At 40.7% G+C, this 26,385-nt stretch overlaps 2 protein-coding genes across 7 annotated transcripts in view; both read right to left on the reverse strand.

Moving 5' to 3' along the window:
• The window catches only part of arhgap12b (Rho GTPase activating protein 12b), a 122,119-nt gene extending 107,584 nt beyond the window's left edge, over window positions 1-14,535 (reverse strand). For 3 of the 4 annotated variants that reach the window (XM_038298222.1, XM_038298220.1, XM_038298221.1), the window contains exons 1-2: window positions 14,377-14,535; window positions 1,212-1,972 (exon numbers count right to left, since the gene is read on the reverse strand). In XM_038298222.1, the coding sequence (XP_038154150.1) occupies window positions 1,212-1,889 (678 nt within the window). In that variant the 5' untranslated portion in view covers window positions 1,890-1,972; window positions 14,377-14,535. The remainder of the gene's footprint in view (window positions 1-1,211; window positions 1,973-14,376) is intronic. The other variant, XM_038298219.1, reaches the window with a different exon arrangement.
• Window positions 14,536-21,254: 6,719 nt separating this feature from the next.
• The window catches only part of LOC119791860 (kinesin-1 heavy chain-like), a 37,640-nt gene continuing 32,509 nt past the window's right edge, over window positions 21,255-26,385 (reverse strand). For all 3 annotated transcript variants that reach the window (XM_038298200.1, XM_038298202.1, XM_038298201.1), the window contains exons 22-26: window positions 25,143-25,214; window positions 24,363-24,464; window positions 24,060-24,273; window positions 22,662-22,773; window positions 21,255-21,997 (exon numbers count right to left, since the gene is read on the reverse strand). In XM_038298200.1, coding sequence (XP_038154128.1) covers window positions 21,991-21,997; window positions 22,662-22,773; window positions 24,060-24,273; window positions 24,363-24,464; window positions 25,143-25,214 — 507 coding nt within the window. In that variant the 3' untranslated portion in view covers window positions 21,255-21,990. The remainder of the gene's footprint in view (window positions 21,998-22,661; window positions 22,774-24,059; window positions 24,274-24,362; window positions 24,465-25,142; window positions 25,215-26,385) is intronic.

Here is a 26,385-nt window from a genome sequence, read left to right on the forward strand (position 1 = left end):
GCATATTATCCAATTATCTTATTTTAAGAGTAAAAATACTAATTCCATTGGCAAATCATCTTGTTTACCTGCTCAAATTAAGGGTAAATACACAATTTAAGAAATTTTTACTAATTTTTGGATAGTTTTGGAAGTGTAACTGGTGGTTATATTACAACAGTCCAGCGTTTTGGACTGTTTTGTGTTTTGGGTGAGTTTAGCAGCTTTATATGAAAGCAGAAATCTTTCTGTTGTTATGCTACGTTCACAAGCAGCAAAAACGTGCATGTTGCTTCATTTTTGATGCTTGTTCAAGTTTAGTTCTGACGCGCGGCTGAAGCATCTTTGTTGCTCTAGTTGCCCGGTGAAAACATGGATCTGATGCGCGATGGGCGGAGCTACTCTATCCTTTCTTTGCCTGTAACAATGGCAGCTACATCTGCTGTCATCAGACAATCTCTTAACCTGACTCCGCCAGATGGATTTGCTCCACATATCCATCTGGAAACCTTCAGTTGAAGTAATTTTGGGAAGGGGCGAAAATACTGGATAGCTGATTGGCCTATGTTGGTGATAGACAGGCCAAATAAACCAATCAGATCAACGAAGCATATGACGTACTAACAGAGCGACGACGAAGAGGAGCCAATTGATAGATCAAACTCTTGCCGAAACCAGTCGGGAGAAGAGCAAAAACATATTTTCCTCTGAGAAAAGCCCCCAGAGCAGTGTTTTGCTATTCTTTCAGTGAAGAAATACTCTGTAATTCCGATAAAACTTGCTCGATAGCCACGCTAACGCTAGTTTCATCGGCTGAAGCCGCCATGTTCTTTAGACTGAACTGTCGCGCTTCTCGTTGGGTCACACCTCAACCCGCCTCAAAGCCAACGCTGATTGGACGTTCGTTTGGTGAACGGCTCCAAATTTTCTTTGACGGAGAGTCTCCAGACTGATCTACGAGTGAAACCTTGTAAGCTCGCGAGATCAGGATGGTCTCACCAGGCTATGAATTAATGGGATAATGAAGAAATGTCATTTTTGAAGGAACCACCTGGAGTTTCCACTGAAGTACGGGAACTGACTGAGGCAAGGGTTGCTAACCAAGATAGGAGAGAAGAAATAAAAGGAAGAAGGCAACAGAATGTACAAAACTCAACAAAGTCTGCTTGGATAACAGCAGAGACGGCGCTCCGCTAACGTATAAAGTCGATGCGGTTTAATCTCTTTCCTACCTGCATGTGTTCCGTTGAGCTGCTGCTGAGCTCGTCTCCAGACTCCGAGTCGTTGCGGTGCTTGACGGACCCCTCTCCTGGCACCTCGCCCGAAGCCAAGCTCTTCTCGCTATCTGGACTCTTACTGTGTCTACTTCCCACTCTGAGCGGTGGCGAATCGGCTCGTGTCCGTGGCAACGAAGAGTTGTTGCCGTGGGGGTGGTTGTTATTGTTGTGGAGGAGAACTAGTTCTGCCACCAGCTTGCAGTGGTGGGGGCTTCCTAGGTTCTGGTTGGCGTCCTTTGGGAGAACGGGCGGCGTGACGCGGTCAGAGGACGGCGAAGGGGTGGAGGAAGGTGACGGGCGGCCGAAACTGGACATTTCTGGCTGAGGCCTGTTGAGGTTCTCGTTGGATTCCCGGCAAATGTCCAAAACAGTGGGCTTGGCTCTCAGGGCTGGTTTCTGGGGGGGCATTAGTGCCCGCCGCACCTCCTTGACGTACTGCGCCGGAACATAAAAGGCTTTTGCACCTTCCTCCTTCCTAACCTGCCACCAGTCCTCATTGGTCTTCTTTACCAGCATGTAACAATCTCCCTGGCGAATGGTCACCATCTTGTCCTTAGCCTTGTACTCATAGTCATACTCCACTTCAACGTAAACCTGACCCGGGGCGATGGCGAGCCCCTCTCTGTCCGCCATGACTCCAGGAGCAAGTGCTTTAACTTTGACCCTCAGCTGCTCACCGGCCAGGCCCTAGGGGGCTTCCCATGTTTCACCAAACTCTGTGGAAGATAAGATAAAATCGTGGTTGGAGGTTACATCTGAGCTGAATAGAACAACGTATAACTTTAAAAACACAAAACTAATTGACCACATCCTCCATTGTTTCTAGAGGTGTATTTACGCCATTTTTTTTAGCATGGTTCACCTGCTGCTGGTTGCTTAAAATCCTAGTGAAATGGCCGTTCCAACGAATTCTCCCAAGTAGTGCCCAACTTTACACGAGTGAACGAAATGAATGTGATTGGTCGATTATCAAGAGGGCGGGATTGTTGTGGCAGAAGGTTCGCAAGCAAGTTTGGTTGTGGCCGGTTTGTTGGAAGCGTCTTGCTAACCAGTTAGCAACTTAGTACTAGCAGGTTCCCAATGGGAAATTCCATTGGGACCAAGTAGCACTAAATTGGTGACTTAGAAACGACGCTGTCAAGGAACGCTATGGACAGAGGAAACATGCAAGAGGAGGAGAGTTTAGTGTCGGAGGTCGTGGATGAGTCTCCTCCGTCATCCATTTTTTATTTAGAGGAGGAAAGCGGGGACGAAGATGTTGTGGAAGAGGACGCCAGAGCAGCAGAAGCTTGGTTTGGTGTAGAAGGCTTCCAGCCTTACATGTTTGAGCCCTTGCCTCGCAACGCTGCCAGTTCTGTTAGCTCTACGCCTGCCGAAGACACAGACGTCCATCCCTATGAACACTGGGACGGAACGCAATTGGAAAGGAAATGATTCTGATTTCGCATTTCAACCGTTGCGTATATTAGCTGCGACATGAATCAAGATGCTAATACCGAAAAATTTGATTGACAGATGACCGTTGATATATGATTGGCCGAATTTAGGTGTTTAAGCTGCATATAACTAACTGGCCTGCAGAAGATAATGGAAAAAAAACACAGATTTTAAGACAGGATTTCCTTTTTTTAAATAGAAAATTTTTAAATTTTGGGACAATATCAACTGATAAAGAGTACATTTATATGAATGTTAAAGCTACAGTGTGTAATTTTCAGCGACATCTAACGTCCAGACTGCAGGCCGCAGCAACATGAACATCTCCCCCCCACTGCTTCTCCCCCCCAACAGTACGGCGAGCGTTACAGGACAAAATGTCTTCCACGACGTCCGCATCACCTACCTTCTCAAGTGATGAGGTTTGTTTACATAGATAATTTTACAGATAGTATTTCATTAGTCTGTGTAGGTTATAGATTTCATGTAGACTTAAGATAATAAATATACCCGTAATGGGCGATCTCACAATCACTAGTTTGTTGGCTCTGCGCTGCCGTAGCGCAAAGATGTCTGCCTCCATGGCTGCGAGACCCGCTCCTATGTAATTATAAATAACGAATTCTAAGGCAACGCAAATATTAAGGTTAAGAGGCTGAGCTCGTAGATGATGATAAATAACATAATTATGTATAATATATTACATTTCTGACTGTATATCCCTGTAATTATTACACACTGTAGCTTTAAAGCCAAAATGATTTGACAATTAAATATAATTTCCCTATGACTTTACCATCTCACCTCTCTCACAAATAATCAACAAGGACAAAAAGATTTTTGTGAACTCGCAGGCGCGCGCTTTCAGGAAATCCTATACACTACTGTTTATGCTCTAAAAACATTCTAAATGACTTCGTTTCGAGTAAATTATGGACGCTACCCACTCAGGACACTTGGAATACATTGGACGAGCAGTATGGAGGAATATTGACAGGTTTTTTGTGGACTTTTATGGACCTTTCTGTCTCAGGCGCCATAGACCTCCATTATTTGAATGTCAGCAGACAGCAAGAAGCCTCCCAGATCTCCAGATGCATTTGAGATATCAAAAAAGTACTCCAGAGTGTTGTTCAGCATGGGGGTGAGTAGAAAATGAAGGCTAATCATGTTTTGGGTGTACTATTCCTTTAAGACAAAAGCCTGGTTTATGCTCAGAAACCAGGTTGTCTGCATGTGTCACAGTTAACACAGATATACACTCTGGTGTAGCTCCCCTAAATTGCGGGTGCCACAGACAGGAGGCCTCTGATTAGTCAGATCTATACCCGCTTATCCATCTGGAAACCTTCCGTTGAAGTAATTTTGGGGCGAAAATACTGGTTAGGTGATTGGCCTATGTTGGCGATAGACGGGCCAAATAAACCAATCAGATCAACAAAGCATATGACGTACTAACAGAGCCACGATGAAAACACAACCACAAGCCAGGCTACTCTTGCTGAAACCAGTCGGGAGAAGAGCAAAAACATCTTTTCCTCTGAGAAAAGCCTCCAGAGCAGTGTTTTGCTCTTCTTTCAGTGAAGAAATACTCTGTAATTCCGATAAAACTTGCTCGATAGCCACGTTAACGCTAGTTTCATCGGCTGAAGCCGCCATGTTCTTTAGACTGAACTGTCGCGCTTCTTTAACGGAGAGTCTCCAGACTGATTAGCTAGTGAAACCTTGAAAGCTCGCGAGATCAGGATGGTCTCACGAGGCTAAGAAACTCTGGCTGTAGTGCCATCCTTGGCACACCTCGGACACTATCCCAGACACCGTGCAGGACGCTAGTTTGTAGTCTGTTGGATTGCAACCGAAGCCAAAACACACTTCGCCACGGCCAGTCTTTCAGGAACACGGACGGGTGAACTGTGCCTCGTCCATCGTTGGATGAGAGGTTGTAGACGGCGAACAAGCTCGTCAAACCGACACACGGTAACCCACATTCCTAAGTAGTTAATGATTGTTCCTTTTGCGTTGTGGCATGGAGTAACATAGCGCAGACCAAAATTGGGCTTAAATCAAAACTATCTGCGTCATGCCTGCAACAAGCTCACTGCGGCGGTGCGGAGTATAACCAGCCCTTTAGACTTAGGCAAGTTTTATTGTCATTTTGTACATATACAGTATATACAAAAGGAGATTTGGTTTTGCACAGCCTTCAGACAGTAAATGAGCAGCAGCTTAGCGGTGAAATGAACAATAAGCTAAAGTGAATGAAAAAAAGCCCTTTGATTCAGGGTTATATCCATCTGTTGCAGCAAATAGGCCCTCAAGGAAAGTTTGACATCCTTTAATTTTTAACCTACAAGAAAATTTAACAGTAGCCTCATATCTGCCAATAGAGGGCAGCACTAAGATGATTTTAGCATAAATTTAGCAGAAAATAAACATGTTTAAATCAAAATATTATACACACACTTCAAGAAAATGAAATCTAAACAGTTGTTTTATCTTAGAATAAGTGCATTCTTTTCTTGAATTGAGGAGGTATGTGAGACACTTTGACAATGGAGCAAGACGATTTGCATTTAAAATAAAAAAGAACAGTTGCATTGTCTTATTTCAAGTCCATATTATCTAATCATCTTATTTTAAAAGTAAAAATACCCCCTCCATTGGCCATTCATCTATTTATCTATTCAAATTTAGGCTAAATACTACGGAAGAGGATTAAGGCCAGTGGATTTTTACATTTTATTTCAGTTCAGTATGGGAAAAAAGTCAGAATTCTGACAGTAAAAAAGTCCGAATTCTGAGATTAAAGTCAGACTTTTGAGAAAAAAGTAAGAATTCTGACTTTTTTCTCAAAATTCTGACTTTTTTTCTCAGAATTCTGACTTTTTTCTCAGAATTCTGAGAAAAAAAGTCAGAATTTTGAGAAAAAAGTCAGAATTCTTACTTTTTTCCCGTGTTAAACTGAAATAAAAAAAAAATTTTCAGTGGCCCTAATCCTCTTCGGTAAAATACACTTAAATTGAGAAGTTCTTACTTATTTCTAGATCGTTCTTGCAGTGCAGTAATGTAAACACTGCAAAAACGATCTAGAAATAAGTAAAAAATTCTTAAATTAAGTGTATTCACCCTTAATTTGAGTAGGTAAATGAAATAGTTTGCCAATGGAATGAGTAATTTTACTCTTAAAATAAGATAATTAGATAATATGCACTTGAATTAAGACAATGCAATTGTGTTTTCTTATTTTAAGTGTAAATTTTCTTGTTCCATTGGCAAAATGTCTCTTTTACCTCCTCAATTCAAGTACAAATACACTTACTTTAAGAAAAAATTACTTATCTAGATTTAGATTTTTTGCAGTGAAGATAGCAGCCTTTATGCCCAACCTTCACTGCAAAAACGATCTAGAAATAAGTACAAATGTCTTAAATTAAGTGTATTTATCCCTAAACTGAGTAAGAAAATGTGATGATCTTCAAATGGAATGAGATTTTTTATTGTTAGAATAAGATAATTAGATAATATGCACTTGAAATAAGACAATACAATATTTTTTTCTAATTTTAAATGCATATTCTCTTGTTCCATTGGCAGTGTCTCACCTCCCCAATTCAATAAAACATCCACTTATTTTAAGAAAAGAAATACTTATTTAGATTTACATTTTTTCAGTGCATATAGTTTATCTGTAAAAAAAAATACAAATTAGAGTTTTATTTGCCCTTTAATGTAGTTTTAGGCCATATTTACTAAAGGAGCAGGCATATTTCTTAGCTTTATGCATCAAATTATAGGCTCAGTTAACATTGTTATGGTAACAGGCTGCAACCTTAAACACATAAACATACCCCCCCCAACCACAGAGCCTGTAGGGTCTTAGTTTCAACACCCCCCTGCGTATTAGTCACCCCTAATACCACTACCACAAAATGCTACTGCTGCAACACTTCCACCATGATCTGATCGACTGCTGAGTCAAATAAAGAGCGCCGCGGGGCAAGTCATTCTGAAACCACAGCAGACTCTGATTGCTGTGGTTACCAATATGACCACTAAGAACAGCATCTTGGGAACTGATCCCCGCCCCCCTCTGTGCAGCTAAAGGTGACAACGTGACCACACGCACCCACTCTACATGCATACATCTTTATTCCTTCAGAATCCACGTCCAGAAATAACGCTGGTGTTTTTATTGGAGCCCTGCTCTGCAGTTTGGCACCGCCGCTCGTCGACGCAGACAAACCTCAGTCAGAAAGCTTTAAAAGCTTCCTGCTTTATCATACCCAGTCAGTGTGAGTCAGGCGGCAGCTGGGCCCCTCTCTCCATTCCTCCAGGGTTTGTTTTAGGATGCGGCGTGCCATTGATCCGCTTGTCAGAGAGTATCCCTTCGTCTGCTAACCTAAATAAACACAGAGGGAGCTGAGGATCTCCTCGTTTCAAATTCTCTGTCATCCTCCTAGAAATAGCGGCTGCCCCCGTCTGAGCGGCCAGGAAAAGGCCGGGGCTTTGAATGAGGCACGAGAACCTGCTGCTGCTGCTGCATCTATAAGAGGAAGCAGAGCGCCTGCAAACAGGGCGGCTCAACTCAACAGCCTGAAAAGATTTACAGCGAGCAGAAAATAGCTGTTTTAGATGCTTTGATTCATATTTACAGTAACCCACTGAACTATCTAGAAGCACTGAACTCTTTTCCTGTTTGTTCCCATTACACCCCCACATATCAACCTGTCTATTCTACGGAAGAGGATTAGGGGCACTGAAAAAAAAAAAAAGTTAACTGATTTTTAAATTTTATTTCAGTTTAACATGGGAAACAAGTCACAATTCTGACTTTTTTTATTGTCAGAATTCAGTCAGAATTATGAGAAAAAAAGTCAGAATTATGAGATTAAAGTCAGAATTCTGACTTTAATCTCATAATTCTGACTTTTTTTATTGTCAGAATTCTGAGAAAAAGTCAGAATTCTGAGAAAAAGTCAGAATTCTGAGAAAAAGTCAGATTCTGAGAAATAAAGTCAGAATTCTGAGAAAAAAAGTCAGAATTCTGAGATTAAAGTCAGAATTCTGAGATTAAAGTCAGAATTCTGAGATTAAAGTCAGAATTCTGAGATTAAAGTCAGAATTATGAGATTAAAGTCAGAATTATGAGATTAAAGTCAGAATTCTGACTTTTTTTATTGTCAGAATTCAGTCAGAATTCTGAGAAAAAGTCAGAATTCTGACAAAAGTCAGAATTCTGAGATTAAAGTCAGAATTCTGAGATTAAAGTCAGAATTATGAGATTAAAGTCAGAATTCTGACTTTTTTATTGTCAGAATTCTGACTTTTTCTCAGAATTCTGAGAAAAAGTCAGAATTCTGAGAAAAAGTCAGAATTCTGAGAAAAAGTCAGAATTCTGAGAAAAAGTCAGAATTCTGAGAAAAAGTCAGAATTCTGAGAAAAAAGTCAGAATTCTGAGATTAAAGTCAGAATTCTGAGATTAAAGTCAGAATTCTGAGAAAAAAAGTCAGAATTCTGAGAAAAAAGTCAGAATTCTGAAAAAAAGGCAGAATTTTGAGATTAAAGTCTAAGAAAAATAATCTGAATTCTGAGAAAAAAAGTCAGAATTCTGAGAAAAAAAGTCAGAATTCTGAGAAAAAAAGTCAGAATTCTGAGAAAAAAAGTCAGAATTCTGAGAAAAAAAGTCAGAATTCTGAGAAAAAAGTCAGAATTCTGAGATTAAAGTCAGAATTCTGAGATTAAAGTCAGAATTCTGAGAAAAAGTCAGAATTCTGAGAAAAAGTCAGAATTCTGAGAAAAAAGTCAGAATTCTGAGAAAAAAGTCAGAATTCTGAGAAAAAAAGTCAGAATTCTGAGAAAAAAAGTCAGAATTCTGAGAAAAAAAGTCAGAATTCTGAGAAAAAGTCAGAATTCTGAGAAAAAAGTCAGAATTCTGAGAAAAAAGTCAGAATTCTGAGATTAAAGTCAGAATTCTGAGAAAAAAAGTCAGAATTCTGAGAAAAAAAGTCAGAATTCTGAGAAAAAAAGTCAGAATTCTGAGAAAAAAAGTCAGAATTCTGAGAAAAAAGTCAGAATTCTGAGATTAAAGTCAGAATTCTGAGATTAAAGTCAGAATTCTGAGATTAAAGTCAGAATTCTGAGAAAAAAAGTCAGAATTCTGAGAAAAAAAGTCAGAATTCTGAGAAAAAAGTCAGAATTCTGAGATTAAAGTCAGAATTCTGAGATTAAAGTCAGAATTCTGAGAAAAAAATCTGAATTCTGAGAAAAAAAGTCAGAATTCTGAGAAAAAATTAAAGATTCTGAGATTCTTACTTTTTTCCCATAATAAACTGAAATAAAATTTAAAAATCAGTTAACCTTAGCCCTAATCCTCTTCCGTACTATTCTTTCATTATTTCCAAAGGAAGAAAAAAATACTTCAGCTTTGGTTTTTTTAATCCTTTAAGAATCAAACACAGAACAATGTTGCTCAAGGATAAAGAACTCAGATCAAAATGCTTCTTATTACATCAAAAGAAAAAATCCATCTTATTAGGAGATGCGATTGTCTCTTATATCACTAACAGAACACTTTGCTCTCAGTCTCCAAAAAAATTAAAAAATAAATTAATTTGGAGGGGGAAAAAAATAAATAAATAAAACCTGAAAGAATGGGAAACTGTAAAAATATTAGCTGAACTTTCCCAACACATTAATTACCGTAATTTTCGGACTATAAGCCGCACCTCAATATAAGCCGCGACTTATAGTCCAGAAATTACGGTAATCTCAAAACCTTTTTTTTTTTATAAATAAAAGGTCTTCAAATCTCTATTTTTGAAATACATTTTCTTTTTCAAAAATGTGTTCTTAGTTTTCAGTAATGTTGGAACAAAACTGTCTCCATACCTCATTAACGGGCATCCCCACAGCATGATCCTGCCAGCACCATGTCTACAGTGTGAATGAGTCATTTAGGTTTTCTTCTGGTCTTTTGATCTTTAAACCTTTTTTATTCAGTGTCAGATTTTTTTGGTTATTGTGATCATCATAACTTAACAATTCAGCAGTATGCTGGTGAAGATTCTCAGCCATCCAGGTGATAGTCAGCAGCCAGGCTACTGTATAAAACCTGGAACTGAATGCTATTCTTGACATTTTGAATTGAAAAAGCTTCCTGGATGGGAAGCGAAACGTCTTCAAACTTGGAAACAAAGTCCAGTTTATTATTATTTTTCTTTTTTTTTAAATACAGTAGCATGTTTTGTTGAATTATAACTTAAAATCCCAGTAAAACATGTTTGTTTTTCTAAAGTGACATAAAGAGCAATGGTTTGATGGCTACACTTCTGTAATTCATATGAAGCAGAGCAAGGCGTCCTGCTGGGAAGTTCAGACTGTTACGCAGCTTTAAACCGTCTTAGGACCAAGTGATCCCACAGATGTTTTGGAACAGAGAACGTGACACCATCGTTTGTTTGATTATTTTTCCTTTGGATAACGGTGGATCATTAGCAGCGGATATTGGCTGAAACAGACAGAAAGGCCCCCAGTGTTTCAGACAAACCCATTTCACCGACAGCGTTTGAGCTTATGGGAGATCTGGAAGCAAACCAAAACTGGCTTAAGTTCAAGAATGACATGTCTCCCTCTGGCAGGGGCCCCACAATCCAGAGTCACTACTGTTACAGCAGACACACTCCAGAGAAAAAAAAGAGAAACCTCCTGACAGCTCCGCTTCTCCTTCCAGCTGGGGAGAAAACAGAAAGCCGGCAGCCGACCTGTTGCTCGGCGGAGATTTGAGAAGCTGCGGCCGATTACCGTCTGTTCAGACGGAAACATTCAGGAAACCTGCTGGCCGTCTCTCCACTGCGCCTCTAAAAACCTGCCGGGTTCTACGTCAAAAATGTTTTTCTAAAGGAGCAGCACTGACCAAAGTAGAGCTTCAATGTTCAAACACTTTATACCATTCTCATCTGCTGTGGTATCCATACTAAAGAAAAATATCGTTTGCATATTTTTACTATTTCTAATTCAACATTTCTGGATTATTTGCACAATTAAAGAAAAACACCTGAGAGGACCTTAAAATATTGCTTTTATTTGCACACATACGTAACTAGAATCTGTGATTCTGTTGAGAAATCGTGCTCCATGTTAGGCTTGAATAAGATCAGTCGTTCCTGCTATTAAACATATTTTATGTTTAATTATTTGTCATTTTTTTGGTCATATTATGTCGACTTTACCAGAAAGCTTCAATCAGCTGCAGGTTTATGGAGAAAATGTGAACCTGATCCAGAGGAGAAAAGCAGGAAAGTGTCTAAATTATGAGGGGATTGCAGGTTTATGGCCGATCAACGATTACCGATATTTAAAAAAACTGATTTGCAAATATTGACCAGAGCCAATATTTTTTAATAACTGTTATTAAATCACTTTACAGCTTCAAAATCATCTAATAAAAAACATTAAGACGTCCTTAGCTTCCCATTAGCTGAATGCAAAGTTTAGAGCATTGATATTGGGTGATTTTCAGACTGTAGTAAGTAAAGTAAAATTTATTTGTATAGCACTTTTCAAAGATAAAAATCACAAAGTTCTTCTAAAAAAATGAAATACAATAAAAAAAAATGTAGAATAGAATGTATATGAACATTTTAAAAATAAATGGAAACATACAAACAAAGCCATAAAAAAACACACGTCTAATTAAAGGTATACTATGCAACCGGTGTTGATTTTCCAGCGAGGCTCCCCCCAGAGGGCGAAAGTAAAAGTGCACTGTCGTAAATATGCTCAGCTGTTCTCCTGGTTTCTCCGTCAAGCCAGGCGCGGTTGTTTTGAGCTTAGCAGACAGGCGAACGCAACGAATCACCATGTCTACTGCGGTAAGTGAGTTTGAAAATTTCGCTCTTTTCTCGCTGGTTCCGCTATGATAACTGCACAAAGATCGCCACTGCGCTAGCAACGAGCATGCCTTTCACTGGGGGCGTGTAGCAGTTCTCGCCGTAAAGCGAGACCGACTCTCGCGATGCACGAGACTTCTGAGCCTGTGGGTGCGGGCCGAGGGCTCCTGCAATTGCAAGTACGGTAATTCCCCTACAGACCACCAGGGCGGCCGAGAAAACCTTTGTTCCACCTGAAATGACTCATTTAATCATCCAAAACGTTATGGAACACATTAATTTACTGAAAAATGTTGCATAGTATGCCTTTAAAAGCCTGGTTGAATGGCAGCGTATTCAGTTGCTTTTTAAAGAAAAATAGTTTTCTCCAGTCCTACTAACAGACATTAGATAGATTCCTCCCTTATGACTTTTAGTTTCATTGTGCCACCTCCAGATACTTAGTGTCCCTAAACATTTCTGTAGCGCCACTGTCAGTGCATAGTAATGGCTGATGATACTGATAACATGCAGATAAGCTGACCACTAGATGGCAGTAAATCCAACACATTGGGCCTTTAAGATGCATCATAGCAGAAGAACTATTTTAAATTTTCAAATGTAAAGATAAAAGTCTTAGTTTTCTTCACTAAACAGAATCGGTATTTCGCTCTAAAAAGGTTAAAAGCATTCAGCCTCAGCTTCATGTCATAGATACAGTCAAAATATTTAAAGTCGTAGGGTAGCGGCCGTTCAAACGGTTGCATTTCCGAATTCTCCCGAGTGGTGCCCGACTTTACGCGGGTGAATAAAGTGAATGTTATTGGTCGATTATCAAGAGGGCGGGATTGTTGTGGCAGAAGGTTTGCAAACCAACTTTGGAAGTAGCCGGTTCGTCGGAAGCACCTCGCTTACCAGTTAGCAACTTAGTGCTAGTAGGTTCCCAATAGGAAATTCCATTGGGACCAAGTAGTACTAAATTGGTGACTTAGGCTACGTTCACACTGCAGGCCTTGATGCTCATTTCCGACTTTTTTGTGAAATCCGATTTTTTTTTGCGTTGCCGTTCACATTTCCAAATATATGCGACTTGTATGTGATCTCCTGTGTGAACTGCAGTCATACAACGTAAGTGTCCCGCATGCGCAGTAGAGGACGCAATGACGTCACAAGCAGCAATCTCCGAGTTTAAGTTAGCGGTCATTCCGAACATTAAAAACTCAATCGTTGCAAGATGGTTAAACATAAATACTGCTCCCCGCATCATCGTCCGCCATTGTTATTGTTTTTCTTGCCACTTCTGCGCAGCAAGAAGCAGAAGTATTAATGGCGTTAAGGTCGGATAAATGCGACCTGGCCATTCAGACAAAGGTCGCATTTGAAAAGATCTGATGCGTATCGGATTCAGGACCTCATAGCCAAGTAGCCTGGGTCGCATTGGAAAAAATCTGATCCGACTTGTTTAGACTGTCAAGAAAAGATCAGATCCAGGTCGCAAATGGGCCAAAAAATTCGGATTTGGGTCACTTCAGGCTGCAGTGTGAACGAAACTGTCAAGGAACGCTATGGACAGAGGAAACATGCAAGAGGAGGAGAGTTTAGTGTCGGAGGTCGTGGATGAGTCTCCTCCGTCATCCATTTTTTATTTAGAGGAGGAAAGCGGGGACGAAGATGTTGTGGAAGAGGACGCCAGAGCAGCAGAAGCTTGGTTTGGTGTAGAAGGCTTCCAGCCGTACATGTTTGAGCCCTTGCCTCGCAACGCTGCCAGTTCTGTTAGCTCTACGCCTGCCGAAGACACAGACGTCCATCCCCGTGAACACTGGGACGCAACTCAATGGGAAAGGAAAGGATTCTGATTTCAACCGTTACGTATATTAGCTGCGACATATGAATCAAAATGTATATACGATTGGCCGATTTTAGGTGTTCAGGCTGACGTATAACTAACTGGCCTGCAGAAGATAATGAAGGAAAAAAAAAAGATTTTATGAAAGGAACTTTTGGGACAATCTGGTCTGATAAAGAATACATTTATTTACATGTTTAAGCCAGAATGATTTGACATTTAAATATGATTTCCCTCAGACTTTAAAAGGAAACCTTATTGGGGGGGAACCCGGAGTAAAATACGTCACTAAATACCAGGTTAGAGCTAATGGGCTTTTAGTCAACACATCTGCAGAGCTGCTACCTCAGCAGCCAAACCCTGTGGAACTGGCTGCCTTTGTCCCTCAGCTTCACTCAAAGCAGATGTGACCCAGCAGCATCTGCATGGAGGAGCTGCTCACACCAGGTAAACAAACAACCAGGGGTCTCTAATTCTTTGATTTGGGGGGGTTCAGATGGGATGGGGGGGGGGCTGCCCAGGGGCGTTTAGATGGAGGGGGGGCAGGGCCCCAATTCCTTCCCTTCCACAACACTGGCTGCAGAAAAGCAACACAAAGGGCTTTAATCCTAATGCGTTGACAACAAAGGCTTCCCACTCGCCATCACCAGATTCCCAGGGCACAGACCCCCCCACTCCCACTCCCACTCAGGACCTGAACCAGCAGTGTGAGGAAATCACCCCCAACAATCAGGGAGCTGCATGCCGAACACATGGATGCAATCACCTCCTATGTTTAATCACCCACCTGACACAATCAGCAAACTGATGCTACAACTTCCCCGTGGATATTTCCACGCGGTTAAAAGAAAGCCCTGCAGGTTTGGTCCGGAGCCTCTGCAGCAGCGTGCATAGCAACAAAGTGAGTCCGTTAGAAGCCAATAGCCTCTCACCGGGGCCAGAACGTCACGGAAAACCAAGCTGCACTCACCCAGGAACGGCTGCTGTAGGTCCGGCCCTGTGGGCTCCGCGTCCGCCGCTGGAAGGAGGATCACCAGACCCGTTAGAGCGGCTTCTAGTCCGGTGGAGCCCGCAGCACAGCTCCAGTCAGCCTCTCGGTTCGCAATCCCCCGCCTCTCTGCTGGATGTCAAGTTCAGGGGGAGAACAGGGGGGCTACATCCGGTCAGCCCCTCCACAATAAAAGCTTCAGTAATTTTTTTCCCTTCTATTTCTTTTTTATTATTATTTGTAAAATGGGCCTTGATTGATAAACTAAATAGAATAGAACTGTCGCGTTATTTAAGAAAAAACTTATATGAAGTCAAGAAAAAGTTCTTAAAGTCCAGGGGCGGAGCTAGATGGGGGGCCAGGGCCACCCTTAGCCAATCTGTGGCCACCCCTACCATTTCTTCCCTCTAATAAGTTCAATTCAATTCAATTCAGTTTATTTATATAGCGCCAAATTCACAACACATGTCATCTCAAGGCACTTTACAGTTCAACCAGATCAAACAGTCAAATTGATACAAAGTTTTCTATCTAAGGAAAACCAGTTGATTGCATTGACTCATTGACTGAAATACAATCCCCCACACTAAGCATGCTTGTAGCGACAGTGGAGAGGAAAAACTCCCTTTTAACAGGAAGAAACCTCCAGCAGAACCAGGCTCAGTGTGAGCGGCCATCTGCTGAGGCCGACTGGGGTTCAAGGAGACAGAAGCAGAGATACAAAAAGCAGCTGTAAAAGGCGGCCCCATTTAAGTGGCAGCAGTAATACTCTCAAGAGGACTATTCAAAACATTTTATTTTTTGTGGCTAAATATACACATCAATATACTACAGTAACATCAAATATGATAAATACAGAATTCATGCTCTTTTCAGAGCTAGATTTTCTGTTTTATGGGGTCAAGAGAAAATGACGTGTCTCTGCAAGTCATCTAGGAGTCTTCAGAGAAATCAAAGATTTTAATAAAAACTTAATAAATAATCAATTTATGCAGATATTAGTCCCCGTAAATATCAATTTTATGCAGAATGCTTATGTAATGTGTAAGAAGGTAAGTAATGACAATGATGATTGATTTACGCCCCAGAGCTCAAAACTTTTATCCAATATATATTTTATCTAGAAAGCATCTATTTGTTAACAAAGGCTGTAGAAAAATATAGTTAGTCTTTATTTAGAAAATTTGGTGCCGATCCGCTTTCAGCCCCCCCTCGGTGTGCATCGGTTAGTGCTTGGCCACCATTATAAAAAATGTCTCTGTTAAAGTTGTAGGGAAGCCATATTTAAATTTCAAATCATTCTGGCATAAATATGTATATAAATGTAGTCTTTATCAGACTATATGGTCCCAAAATTTAGAAAATTTCTCAAACATGTACGGCTGGAAGCCTTCTACACAAGTTTCTTTTGCAAAGTGGAGATAAACGCCAAACATTATTGCTGTTTGGCTCATGCCATGGACAAGTTTGGGAATCTAAGCAACTGCTAAGGCCCCTAGGGGAACTTGGGGGCCCCAGAGAAAAATAATTTTCGTTTTTTGATATGTGTAATGATTTCCATATGAATATAGTAACCGAAACAAACAGGAAGAACATTAAAAGTCATACGTTTGAGTTATAATTGCATATACTTAAGTATATTAACATAGTTTTTATTGTTAAATTTCATTTCATTTTCTACCTGGTTTCAGGTAACCTTTTTTTTCCAATACTTAAATCAGAAACAGACTGGTGACCATTGTTTGGTACCAAAAAGTATAAACACCTTTCACCTTTATTGTAAATATAGAAGGCCCTGATTAGAAATACCTAAAATACCGAGAGAGTAAAGTGTAGATGAGACCATTTAAAAAAACATTATATTCTTTCTTGCTCACTTTCGTGTTCCTGAATATTTTTCTAACTTGGGAAAACCCTTTTTCTCTTGCATTGAAAATAAATGTATTGTAATAATCCTTTATTTTTTCACCTTGTTCTTTAGTCCCACCTTCTGAGCAGACCAATACTTTATCATGTCTTGACAGAATGTTAATACTTGGGAAACACACTATTAGAAATCCACGTACCAAATAATTATATGTTGCCTAAAAGGGAAGGCTCTAATATCATCAAAGATTTAACCCAGGGGTCACCAATTGAAAATCAGAATAAAGAAAATTAACAACCAGTTATGGTCTGGAGACATTTTTAACTATAACCTGTTACTTTAAACAGAATTTAACACTATAATAAAATGCAAGTGTTTATGCATCCGTGTTTATATATATATATATATATAAAATAGAACATTTTCCATTTTAAAATCAGTTTGGTTTATAGACAATTTCCTGATTCACATATTTTATAAAACACCTGAAGTGAGTGTTTATTTGTTTCCTTTCTTTTTTTTGTCTTAATGTTGGCAGTGGGCTTTAGGCTGCCCTGCAAGGCTTTAAACCTGGGTTTAACCGGAGACTAAGCCATTCTCAAGCACATATCAAGGAGCTCATTCTGAGCCTGGATCCAGATTTATTGTTGATTCTGTTCATGGTGGAGAATCCTGCTTCACAGCAGCAGGTTGAGCCAAACATCCTCTAAATGTGCAGGGTCATCTTTGAGCACGCCATTTCACTTTTCTTTCACCAGTTCACCGCAGTTCTTCCAGCAGTCCACACTTTCTCTGCTCTCTTTTTCTCATTGTCTTCTCCTTCTTTCCCATCGCCCGGCTTGCCACAGGTTTGCCTGCTGTGTCTAAAAGTAGCAGCAGCAGCAACCCAGACTGACAGCTCATTGGCTCATTTGGATCACGTGCAATCTGGAGCCGGACGCTCCCCAGGGCTTTACCGTATTACCAGGAGAAGAGGCGCAAGTGAAATTAGACACTGTCGTCAGACAACATGCAGTATTTATAAATTCTTTAAATCAGGTTGGGTCCAGATCCGGACCCCATCCAAAAATCTAATAATTCTGATTATAATTTAAACTTCTTATTATCTTATATTGTGTTTTTCTTGTCGCAAAAGGTCACAGCTTTCATTAACTTTAGAAATGTATGAGTATTTCTTCCTTATTAATGAAGAAGAGAAAAAAATCATCCCAGAGTTTGTGCTTTCTGTATTTTCTTTTATTTGTGTGTTGTTATTGAAAAAAAATTTGAAAGATGGAACTTTTCAGTCATAAAAAGGGTTTTGAGTGTTACTTCTATTTCTCATGATTTGCTATTTTTACAATTTTCTTTTTCCAAATGTTTTTTTAAATATATATTCTAAAATCATATTTTTTTAATTCTCTTTTTCTTTAGTTTTTTTTTTCAGATAGTCATGAGCATGGAACCAATAGAATGTAGTCTACTCCGCTTGGTCTTTAGCAAAGGCATTCCCATTGGTTCACCTACAGAACACACAAACGAGTTGTGGGCAGATTTAAAAGGAATGCTGTTTGTAAAACTCTGTTTTTCCAACAAAAAAGTGAGAAAAAAAAAAAAGAAATTGAAAAATATATTTGAAAAATTTTCTTTAAAGTATTTTTAAATTTAAATTGGAAATAGCAGCAACTCAAAAATATTGGATTAACTTTAAAAAAAAAACCTTTTTATTTGCAAAGTTCCATTTCTAAATTATTTAAATGTATTTTTTTTAAACATGTTCTTTGCTTCAAATAATATTGTGACAAACGTATCTCTATATTTCCAGCCTTACAATCATGAGGGGCCCATAGATTCCAGGGGCCTCAGACAATGACTTTGCTAAAGTTTAGCCCTGCGCCAGTAAACTACATTGAAACTTATCATCTCAAAGCCCAAAAAATTAAATAAAATTTTGCGGGAGTGGGCTGCCTGTTTAAATTTCCATCATGAAAAATATGAATGTATAAACATCAATTTAAAGTTTGTGTTTATGCTTTTATTTTGAAAGTCCAGCCGGATGTAGCTGGAGCACCGCTCAGCAGCTTGAACAATCTGCGGTCTTCCCTCCGCAGACACCGGGCTGTCTCTCACATCCCCGCCCGTCTGTCTGTCAGCCTGATGGGGCGCATCCAGAGCCCCGCGGCCGGGGGTGTCTCATTCCGCCCCGCCTCGATCCCTTCATCACACTCCGGTGTTTTCCAACCCAAACCCCATCAGATCTGGAATATATCTAAATTCTTCTCATCTTGTCAAGTTTTTAAATCTTGATTAAAGTCCATAAAATCTGGGGTTTTATTTCCACATTCTTCAGGTCTGGTGTGTAAAGTTCCCTCTGAGCTCAGAACCAGCGGCTTGTTTCAGGATCATGAATAATTTAATGCTTTGATGATCAGTGGGAAACCAGACTACAGCCAGGAAGCTGAGAGTGAACATCAATTCAGGATAACAACACAAGGTTTAACAGGAAAAAAAAACACACACAAAAAAAAAAAAAACGGTTTTCTGGTTATTTTAAATAGAAATATGATTAAAATCAACTCTATTTCCCTAGAAAACCAAAACCAGAAATAACTTGTAACTACTAAAAATAACATTAACTTCATTCTTAAAGGAAAATTCCGGTTTTTAACACTTTTAGCCCATTTTCTGTAGTGTCCAGGATGCAATCGAATGATCGACACCAAAATTTTGACGATTGGTCCTGTCTCTGCTATTTGGCTCATGCAGAATCCCCCCCTGGCTGCTTCAGAATGGCTTCCATAGTGCATGTCCGATAATGTCCTTAAAACAACCTTAAACGTTCTTTTTTTAAAATATGCTACTCACCGGGTCGTCAGCGCTGTTCAATGACGTTCCAAAAAAAGTTTCGTGAAGAAAAACCGTTCCTGTCTTGTTTTATTTAGCATTTTGTAAATCCCAGAACTATTTTTTCCGATACATCACAACCGCTTATAAACACCCGCTTCCCGTTCGAATCTGAAGCGTTGCACACTCCAGACCACTAGTTGGCGACAATGTCTCTATATACTCCTCCTCAGAATATTCCGGTTCAAAACGGTATCCTCTACCGTCAAACTCAAAGTCCAATATGTCCTCCTCAAGAATCCACCTTTCGTATTCCATTTTCAGAGTTTTTTAAAGTGTTTAACAGAGACGTTAGCACCTCGACGTCGGAGTACACAGAGTGAAGCGAAAAGACTACAACTAAGCGTAAACAGTTCCCATTTCCGTTTCCGGTGGCGGAGGGATATTGACTATTCCAACAGAACTCTTTACAAAATGCTAAATAAAACACTACAGGAACGTTTTTTCTTTACGAAACTTTTTTTGGAACGTCATTGAACAGCGCTGACGACCCGGTGAGTAGCATATTTTAAAAAAAGAACGTTTAAGGTTGTTTTAAGGACATTATCGGACATGCTCTATGGAAGCCATTCTGAAGCAGCCAGGGGTGGATTCTGCATGAGCCAAAAAGCAGAGACAGGACCAATTGTCAAAATTTTGGTGTCGATCATTCGATTTCATCCTGGACACTACAGAAAATGGGCTAAAAGTGTTAAAAACTGGAATTCTCCTTTAAGATCTGATTTAGGCCCCGTCCACACGAAGTCAAAACGAACACAAAACGCTAATATTTTCCAGAACGTTTGTCGTAAAGACGGAGACGTAAAATAAATGTGATCGTCCACACGAATGCATTAAAACGCTGCAAAATGTATGCCAGGCCTGTAAGTGGCGCTGTGGTGCCAAAGCAAAAATAGGCGACGAAATGTTGGGCATGCGCACTAATATTTATACATGGTTGCCCTGCGGGTCCATTTTCGTGGTTCAGTCAAATTCAGGTGCTGAACTATGTCGTCGATATTGCTCTGTTCTTCCTGGAGATATTCCAGAAGAAGAAGATTCTGTTGTAAGCCCGACAGCAGGGTGAGTAGCATTAGCAGCAACCATTCAACAAAGTACGGCGCCATTGTTGTTGTGATACTGTGTCGCGCATGCGTGTTTAGAGGCCACGCTATGACGCATGCGTGTAAGAAAATGCGGTTAGAGCTTAAAGATGGAAACGCGAAAACGGCGTTTCAGAATCTTCCCACTCTGAAGGCTGAATAAAAAAAAAGATTGTTTACAGACCCCGAAACGCCGGCTTCGTATGGATGAGAGGCTGGTTTGGTGAAAAATTTGTGCGTTTAGGCCAGGGTTTGACTTCGTGTGGACGGGGCCTTAAGGAAATAGAAAAAATAGATTTTCCTCAGATTTCTATTTTAATATGATAATAGAAAACAAATAAGGCTTGTTTGGATCCACAGTATTGATCAGTGTCTGTTTAGAAACGATCCAGACACGCTGTTTCAGTCAATTAACTTACAGTCATACCTACAGGGAATGTCATAATGGTCTAAATCAGAGGTCTTCAAGGTTTTCCAGGCCAAGGACCCCCAAACTGATGGTTAGATGGAGCGGGAACCCCCTAATTATATATATGATATGAAATAGTGTTCTATCACACTGGTCCTATAGTATTACAGATGGAGAAATGTAACTAAAGTAATCCCTCCCTGGGATTATTAAAGTATTTCTGATTCCTGGTTGGTGGGACAGGTGTTGTGAATGAAACGGTGCCCAGCTTGAAAGAGCTCCTGTGTGTTGCTGAATGTGTGCATTGATGACTGAAAGACATCTTCTGTCTCCATTTATCTGTTTACTACAGTCTGTTGGATTCATGTTAATGTGGATTTAAAGATATTTCAATTAGTTGAAAAGATTGCAGGGGGGAATATAAAAAAGAAGTCTAATCAACCAAAACAAGATGACTTGTTGATGGATAATAGCGCGTTGTGACAAACACCAGATACAGAGCCGGGACTTGATCAACAGCCGATACCGCACTGTGACGTCACAAACCAGTAGGTGGCAGTAGTGTTCCATCCCACATGGATGCCTCCAGTAAAGCACATTCACATGAAAATTACTCTGACTTAAAAACACTAATCATTTATTGAACATTTTTAACATTCTTGTAATAATTCCATAATAAAAGTAATTTCAGAAGTTTGATTTTTCCTTTAAAGAATGTATTGAAAGTTCCAGAGTTTCTGCAAAGTTTGCCCCCTCTGGCAACAAGTTGAAACAACACCGATGTTGTACACGTTCTTGGGCGATGAGAAACTCTTAATCTGTCACCAAACAGACTCCAGATTTGGCCATTTTCTTCAAACTAGACAAACGTTTTATTTTGGTACTCTTGTGCTTCATGATTTGGTGGCACTTGTGGCTGGACTTTATTGATCCATCGTCAAAAACAGTCTTATTCTAATGCAGAAAAGGTGCTGGAGACCTAAAGTAGTCAAAGGGACGAGACATAGTGGAAAAACTTGATAAATGTGCTAGATTCTTTTTCAAAGCAAACAATAAAAATGACTATTGGTTCTTCGAGGCTCTTGTTTCAGCTGTTTTCTTTGGTTTGGTCTTCCACCAAGGTTGGTTTTCCAGGCCTCTTGGCTCTTTGTCTTTAACAAGCTGCTGGTTAATGTGCCAGTGGAAAGAACAATTAGCAGTTTTTACAGTGTTGCTTGCACTATTAGCTTACTGATGAAAGCCTTAAGAAGTAGCTATGCAGTTCTTTACATTATGTACACTTCTGACGGTGGGATATTGATCTCCAGGGGTAAGTTCAGGCAGCTTGGCTTCACGTTTTGTGTCTGTCTTCATCTTTAGCTGCTGCAAGACAAAAGAAAAGGAAAAATAAACTGCTGCTTCTCTAACTGAGGGGGATTCTATTGCGAACAACACCGTTCTTTGACACATTGAAGTGAGTATGTTCGTCTGGTACCTGTCATTTAGCCTCGTGAGTCCATCCTGATCTTGTGAGCTTTCAAGGTTTCACTCGCAGATCAGTCTGGAGACTCTCCGTTAAAGAAAATTTGGAGCCGTTCACCAAACGAACGTCCAATCAGCGTTGGCTTTGAGGCGGGTTGAGGTGTGACGCAACAAGAAGCGCGACAGTTCAGTCTAAAGAACATGGCGGCTTCAGCTGATGAAACTAGCGTTAGCGTGGCTATCGAGCAATTTTTATCGGAATTACAGAGTATTTCTTCACTGAAAGAAGAGCAAAACACTGCTCTGGAGGCTTTTCTCAGAGGAAAAGATGTTTTTGCTCTTCTCCCGACTGGTTTCGGCAAGAGTTTGATCTATCAATTGGCTCCTCTTCGTCATCGCTCTGTTACGTCATATGCTTCGTTGATCTGATTGGTTTATTTGGCCCGTCTATCACCAACATAGGCCAATCAGCTAACCAGTATTTTTCGCCCCTTCCCAAAATTACTGCAAAGGAAGGTTTCCAGATGGATATGCGGAGCAAATCCATCTGGCGGAGTCAGGTTACCTGTCATTGTCCTCTCCAATGGTGTCAGACTGGCTGTTCTGGAGAAGGAGGGCCCTGCTAATGCCAATCAAGGGCGATGCTCCCGGCAGCTGGCCAGGTCTGATCGGCTTCACTGGGTTTCACCAAAAAACAAAACAGAAAGAAAAGAAGAAAACAAAACACTCAGTAATTTTACAGGGTTTATAGAAGAATGAGTAACTCTTATTTAATGCTCTTTAAAGTCGTAGGGTAGCGGCTGTTCCAACGGTTGCAGTTCCAAATTCTCCTGAGTGGTGCCCGACTTTGCATGAGTGGATAAAGTGGATGTGATTGGTCGTTTATCAAGGGGGCGGGATTGCAAGTTTGGTTGTGGACGGTGTCTCGGAAGCATCTTGCTAACCAGTTAGCAACTTAGTGCTAGTAGGTTCCCAATGGGAAATTCCATTGGGACCAAGTAGCACTAAATTGGTGACTTAGAAACGACACTGTCAAGGAACGCTATGGACAGAGGAAACATGCAAGAGGAGGAGAGTTTAGTGTCAGAGGTCGTGGACGACTCTCCTCCGTCATCCATTTTTTATTTAGAGGAGGAAAGCGGGGACGAAGATGTTGTGGAAGAGGACGCCAGGGCGGCAGAAGCTTGGTTTGGTGTAGAAGGCTTCCAGCCGTACATGTTTGAGCCCTTGCCTCGCAACGCTGCCAGTTCTGTTAGCTCTACGCCTGCCGAAGACACAGACGTCCATCCCCGTGAACACTGGGACGCAACTCAATGTCCTACAATTTCCTGAATTTCAACAAAATTGTGTCCCATTTCAGCTCAACACAGAACCATACTTTTATTTTGTTCGTTGAGCGTGGCTTGTATTTCTTGCAATAAGCTAAAAATAATTGGGTTAAATCCCCAAAGTCTCCACTCTGGGTTCCTGAGCAAGATCCTTAACTCCCGGACGCTCCCCGGGTGCCTTGTTATGGGGCGACAGTGGCGTTGGATGTAGGAGTTCGCCCTGAAATCGAAGGATTGACGGTTCAAGCCCCGGCTCCGATTTCAGTGTCGTTGTGTCCTTGGGCAAGACACTTGACCTGCATTGTCTACTGATGGTGGTCAGAGCGCCCGGTGGCGCCAGTGTACGGCAGTGAGCCCCAGTGCAGCTGTGGCTACAATGTAGCTTGCCACCATCTGTGTGTGTGAATGGGTGAATGACTGAATGTAAAGCGCTTTGGTCAAGTCTCCTGACTTGACCAAAGCGCTATAGAAGTACAGACCATTTACCATTTACAATGGCAGCCCACTGCTCCCCAAGGTGATGAGTTAAATGCAGAGGTAAATTTCTCCAATGTGAGATCGATAAAGTTCACTTCCTTTCTATTTTATTCTGCACTCGATTCCATTCTATTCTAAGAAAACCAACCGAACCCTACCTATCACTGCAGAGGCTCTCCTGCCCATGTTTTTGGGTTTAACAGTGTCCTTGATGCGCTCCAGCTCTTCCTCGTAGCGCTTCTTTTCACGGGCCGCCCCTTCCTTGGCTTCCTTGAGGGCAGCCTCGAGCGCCTGGACCCGCGTCGCCGTGGCACGCAGGCGCTTCTCCATTTTGGGGATCTCACAGCGAAGGCTGGCGTTGTCTCTCAGCAGCTGCAGAAACAGAGCAATGAGACTTAAAATATTCTAATGATTAATATTTGTTGTAAGAAGAACTTATGCAGGATCATTGTGTGTTTTACCTGCTTGTGAACCTTTGTGAGATGTTCAAGGTTGCTCTCCAGGAAGCTGATCTTTTGTTTCTGAGCAACGCTGGCTTCTGAATCATCCAAGTCTTGCCCATTCTGTTAAAGCAGAGCTCTATCTTATTGCATTTCCTAGGAAAATCATTTAAACCCCTTATATTATTCCAGATTTTCCACATAAACATACTGTCAATTACAACCCCATCATCCTATGTTGGTTATTTTTAAACACATCGATACAGGTCCAATAAGTAAGCAGCATTATGTGGTGAGGATCCTCTTCCAGAGAATCTTAGGAAAACCATCCTTAGACTCTCCCTCCTATCAGACTGTCTGGAAAACTGTCACTAAATCTGAGGCTAAAGGACATGATTAGAGGAAGATTTGCATTTTGTGTGAGTTAAAGGAAACGCCTGGATGTGTCTCTTTTTATCTCATCAGGCTGAGAGGCTTAAGATGAGCACCATGCTAAAGCCTCAGGCCCCTAATTTACATCCGCTACCTTTGAAGAATCAGATGGCCTACTTATCGCAGACGTCGTCTCTTGTGTTCCCTGGATTCATTAAAAAATCATCAGGGTGCAAATTAAGCAAAGCCAACAGACGGATGAGCAAAATCTGAAGATGTTGGTCTCGCTTTAGGTAGACGCCCTGGTCTGATCAGTGATGATGATTATCACGCTGAAAATAATTGCCCTTTTTGGTAAGTTTCTTGGTAAGTCTCAGTCAACAGAGCTTAGAAAATGTTTTATTGTAAAGATAGAAGTCTTTGTTCTACCTTTCTTACTCTTCTGGATAAATCTTGCACAAAAAGTCTCCGCAAACTGTGAAGCGTCTGCAGCTCCCGAGCCTAAGAGGTAGATAGAAAGATAAAGAGAAGGAGGGAGAGGGACAGAAAAGAATCAGATGTTTGTAGACATAACAAGCATACCTTATACCACGTCGCTGCAACCTTTGTTCTCAGTGGTTCGACCTTTAAAGACGGTGTGATCTGTGAGATGCAACTCATAACTAAGGGAGTTTAAAGGCAGATCTCAGAGTTTATACAGGAATGAAATACTCTAATTTAATGCCTTTTAATCCTCTTAGAAATAATCTTAATGCCATCAACAAGTATCCATGACTCTATATCTATATATATATATAGCCTTTCGACTGTAAAGATGGCGAATGATTTTTCCGTGTTTTATATATATATATATATATATATATATATATATATATATATATATATATATATATATATATATATATATATATATATATAAATATATATATATATGCAGAAATATAAAACACGGCAAAATCGTCATCTTTACAATCGACAGACTGCAGCCATGTCCCGAACTCCTCATTTTCCAGCCACAAGTCCAAACATATGGCTTTACGATCAACCGGAAGCAGTTCGGCGCAAACATGCGGCATCAGTTAGATAAAACTGCTTTGTAAACTTACATTTTTTTTAAATCAAGCATTTTAAATGCCGGGCTGCTAAGTTTTCCAGGGTTTTCCAGGGTCTGTCTGCATGGAGTTTTCATGTTCTCCCTGAGCATGCTTGGGTTCTCTCTGGGTACTCCTGCTTCCTCCCACAGTCCAAAAACAAGACTGTTAGGTTAAATGGCTTCTCTAAATTGTCCTTAGGTGTGAGTGTGTGTATGTCCTGTCTGTCTCTGTGTTGACCTGTGATGGACTGGCGACCTGTCCAGGGTGGACCCCGCCTCTCGCCCATTGACTGCTGGAGATAGGCACCAGCACCCTTCGCGACCCCACTCGGGACAAGCGTGTCAGATAATGGCAGAGATGGGGACTCGAGTTTGTGACTCGTACTCGAGTCGCACTTAAGTTGCATATTTAATGACTTTAGACTCGACTTAGACTTGCATTTGGAGGACTTCAGACTCGACTAAGACTCGTGATTTCTGACTTGTGAACAATATTTTATTTTTACGTGTTTTTTGTTTTACTAACTTGACTGATCGCCCCTCGCCTGAACCGCACAAAGCAGAGGTAAAAAAACAACA

Source organism: Cyprinodon tularosa, unplaced genomic scaffold, assembly GCF_016077235.1.
Source record: "Cyprinodon tularosa strain WSP-4 unplaced genomic scaffold, ASM1607723v1 ctg402, whole genome shotgun sequence".
Classification (NCBI taxonomy): domain Eukaryota; kingdom Metazoa; phylum Chordata; class Actinopteri; order Cyprinodontiformes; family Cyprinodontidae; genus Cyprinodon; species Cyprinodon tularosa.